Raw genomic sequence first — 4,286 nt, forward strand, 5'->3', positions numbered from 1 at the left:
CTCTGTTAATACTACTACTATTCAAATTTATGCAACCTTCCTTCTGAGGAGTGGCTGGTGGGTTTGAACCACCAGCCTTCTGGTTAGCAGTCAAGTGCCTTAGGCACTACACCACCAGAACTCCCACATAAGTATTAACTATCAGATAATGAAGGAGGAGGAAAAGGCAGGGGAAAGAAGAAAGGGAAAATGAAAAGCAAGAAGGGCAGGGAGTGGGGAGAAGATGAGGAAAAGAAGGGAAAATGAAAGAAAAGACTGTTTTTGCCCTTGAGAAAGAAATCATCTGAGAGGGAATAAAAGTCAGAGGCATAGAGTAATATCTACCAATTGTTGAGTGTGCACAGACCCTGTAAGAACTTATATTTGTAGAAGCTGAAAAGGTACCCTAAGTCACAGCCTCTTTTCACATTCACCTCTGATCTCAGTGTAGAAGAGTTTTGTACAAGGTCAGACTCATGCTGAGAGCATCCCATCTCAAATGTATGCTGTTTCTCTTTTCACCTTCTGTTTCAGGGCCTTCCCAGGAATGTAAATGCAGCCCAGAATTGCAGGGAGTTAATGGCTCTGGAGGCAAACCTTAACTAATGGAGGACAGGACCCCATGGATAAATGCCTTCTCCTTCCACTCTTCAGTGGGAAACTGTGCACGTAGGATGACTTAGCAGAATCCAGTACCCATGGACTATAGCAATGACATCACTGGCACATCCTCATACTGCCTTTTCCTCCTTCCCTATCTTACTCTCCCTAAATCTCTCCTCTGCTTCCTGGGATGTTGTTGTCATTATGTGCCATCAAGTCAGACCTGACTCATAGCAACCCCTCCTTGGGTTTCCAAGGTGGTATCACAATGGAAGTAGATTGCCCAACCTTCCTTCCAAGGAGTGGCTGGTGGGTTTGAACCGCCAGCCTTCTGGTTAGCAATCAAGTGCTTTAGGCACTACGCCACCAGAGCTTCCACTTCCTGGGATAACCTCCCAAATAAGCTTGTTGTTGTCCATTGCTGTCCAGTCTGTTCCAACATATAGAGACTTTATTTAACATTGTTTGGTGTTGCACCATCCTCACAATCTTTGCTGCGTTTGAGTCCATATCCCCACACTTTGAATATGGGCTAACCTTGCTTTGGCCAACAGAACACAGTGGAAGAATGATGTGCCAGTTCTGAGCAGAAGTCTCAAGAAGCACTGCATGCTTCCACTCATTCTCTTGGAAGCCTATTGCACTGCTCTGTGACCAAGCACAGAGTAGCATTCTGGAGGTCGAGAGCCCACATGAGCCAGTTGGCCCATATTGCCCTAAAAAACAGTCAGCCAGCCCTCAGAAGCACAGCCACCCTGACGACCAACAGATTCAGGAATAAGCACAGTCAAGACCAGATGAACCACCCAGCTGAGCTCAAGCCCAAGTTGCCTCATCAGAGAATCTGAAGCTAAATAAATGACAATTGTGTTAAGCCACAATTGGAGTGATTTCTTACAGAAGAAAAGCTACAATTTGGCTACTAACCGAAAGGTTGGAAGTTCAAACCTACCAGCCTGCTCCAATGGATAAAGATGTGGTAGTCTGCTTCAATAAAGATTACAGCCTGGGAGACCCATAGGGCAGTTCTACTCTGCCCTATATGGTCACTATGAGTTGGAATTGACTCAATGGTAATGAGTTTGGTTTGAACATTGGACAAGTGACTTAAACTCTCTGTTCCTTGGTTTCTGAAATTATCAGATGAAGGTGATCACAGCACCTCTGGGGTGATTGTGAAGATTGAATAAGATGTTTATAAAACACTTAAATAGGGCCTGACATACACAAAGTTATCCTTAAACATTAGCTACTGTCTACTTCTCATCCAAAACCAAGAGGAGGCAAAAAATGAGTGGTTGGTAAATGAATAAATATATGGATAGATGGAGGGAAAAAATGACAGACAGACAGAGACAGCAACATGGGGAACAGAAGCAAGCTGACTCTCCCAATCCCTGGAGGTTCTTCCTGGCCCTGCCTCACCCCTACCCCGTTGTTTCAAGGCCTCCAAGCCTCATCTTGGCTTACCTTGCATAGGGTCGTACTGGGATCATGGTTTTCAGGCTGGGGTCATATCTCTCAGAGAAAGACCTCCGCTGGCCTCGCCGGTCCAGATCTGAGATAAGGTAGGGGCCTTCACCCACCATCTTGATGGTCGTCTGGAATCCTGAACTCTTGGTGTTTGGACACTTTCACTCTGAAGTAGAAATAGAAAGTTTCTCTGAGAGATGAAGACACCTTGGAATGGGATCAGGCAGCCCCTACTCCACCTAAACCAGTTCCCTTACTCTGACCTTTCAGACTTGGTTTCAGTTGTTGTTGTTGTTGTTGTTATGTGCCATCGAGTCGGACCCGACGCATAGCGACCCCTCCTTGGGTTTCTGATAGGCCTCCTCATTTATGAGGGACTATGATCAGAAGCCCTACCACATCCCTCAACTCCACTCTGAGGCTTCCTTATTAGCAAAGACATTCAATTCTTCTTTTCCCATTTTAGGTTAAATGGGAGCAAAAAATACTTCTTTTGGTTTTTCTGTTGGGAGTCAGCCCATGGCCAAGGCTGAGCTACAAGGAGGCAAAGAGACCAAGAAAGTGGGTTTTCTTTCTTAGTGTGACCTGGAGTGGCATTCACCATACACTCCCCTTCTTCCTGTACATTCCTTCAGATACCCAGGGGCTTGTGCTTCACCTCCAGCCTTCCATGGGCAGATAACTTTAACAGGCCCCTAATTATCTCTTAGGACAAACCACAAGCAAGAAAGGCCCACATTCCCCCTACTTCCATGACCTCTGCCCCCAGTTAAATGCAAACAATCCCGATGGAACAGACATTTTTAAATTCCAACCATCCCATTCTCTAGCTACCAATCTCCTCAATTTGTAAAGAGGCTCAACCTTATGCCACCAGCCATAGAAGACTGGTTCAGGAGTACATGCCTGATGCAGCCTGGACCAACTGATTCTCTCTCCTTCAGAAATCTTAAATAGGAAGAGAGAAAAGGGGTAGAGGTAGGGGCTATACAAGCACCATCTTCTCCTGTGTAGACCAGAGAAGCACAGAAAGCAAAGGGAATGTATGAAACATAGACACAGAAAGAAGGGAAAATCACCATGGTGAATGATCCCTGAAGGTTTTGCTAATTCCTACTTTCATTTCTTTCCTGAGTCTCAGCTGTATGTTTGCCCTAGAATTCCATGACATCACCCTCCCCACATCCTACAGGCAAATTCTTTTTTTAAATCTAAGCTGTTTTTACGTGAACTGAGTTGGTTTCTGTTACTTGAAACTAGCGTTCTCACTATTGTACTTACCCTGGAGGCCCCATTCCTATGAGTGCTCTGGAAGTTTTTATGACTGGAAACATTGAAAAAACAATTCCCATCAATGTGTTAATGGCTGAAAAGCGTGACATGTCAGAGCTGGAAGTGTCCTGAGATGCACTGTTTTACAAACTCCTCATTGTACAAAAGAGGAAAGACAGGCCCAGAGAGGGGAAGGAACTTACTCAAGAGTATATAGAATGAGTGGCACCTAGACTCATCTAGGGCAGTCTAGAGAGATGTTCCCTCTTTTCTCCAATAACACTGGAAAATCACTTGCTTATATTACAAAAGGTACTCTTCTGGAATTATATGATCTTTCTTTTTTTTTTTTTTTTTTTCAAGCGCATTTGAAAATCAAAGTGTATTTACCTGAAAAAGACAAAATCATAAAAGTGGAAATCAAGGCATTACAATCAGCTGAAGAAGGCACATGTTTTATGGTCAGTAGTTCTGCCCCAAATTTCTCCAGTCATTCAGTTAATGACTATACATGAAATATGGCCCCAGCCCCAGATTCCTAATTCAACAAGAAAATTAGAAGTTAACAAATGAGAACTCCTTCAACCCCTTATTAACCTAAACACTTCTCCACACTTTCCACTTGCACCATCATCTAGCGCTGGGCTCCAGCTATGCTGAATGTTCTACAACTGCCTGAACAAACTGGCAATCCCTCCTGCCTCTGGACTTTGTAGTTGCCACTGCCACAACCTGGAACAATCTAACATCCCTCCCTTCACCTGGCCAGTTCCCATTCAGAATTCAAGTTTAGACATTTTCTCTTCTGGGAAGCCTTCTCTACTTACTTATCTATGTCCCCAAATAGATTTGTGAAATTCATATTGTGAGGCCTGAGTCCTAAGGAATGTGAGGCCTGAGTCCTAATGGCCTCCAGGTAATTCTTTAACCAGAAGTCTTTAGTGCCAGGGATTCTAACA

General features: G+C 44.2%; 1 protein-coding gene across 1 annotated transcript in view; it reads right to left on the bottom strand.

The window, feature by feature from the left end:
• The window catches only part of ABCC12 (ATP binding cassette subfamily C member 12), a 77,669-nt gene extending 75,498 nt beyond the window's left edge, over positions 1-2,171 (bottom strand). The window contains exon 1 of the mRNA XM_042781705.1: positions 2,053-2,171. Within this exon, the coding sequence (XP_042637639.1) occupies positions 2,053-2,171 (119 nt within the window). The remainder of the gene's footprint in view (positions 1-2,052) is intronic.
• Between the last annotated feature and the right edge of the window lie 2,115 nt (positions 2,172-4,286).

Source organism: Orycteropus afer, unplaced genomic scaffold, assembly GCF_000298275.1.
Source record: "Orycteropus afer afer isolate SDZICR_OR568_19922 unplaced genomic scaffold, OryAfe1.0 scaffold00009, whole genome shotgun sequence".
Taxonomy (NCBI): domain Eukaryota; kingdom Metazoa; phylum Chordata; class Mammalia; order Tubulidentata; family Orycteropodidae; genus Orycteropus; species Orycteropus afer.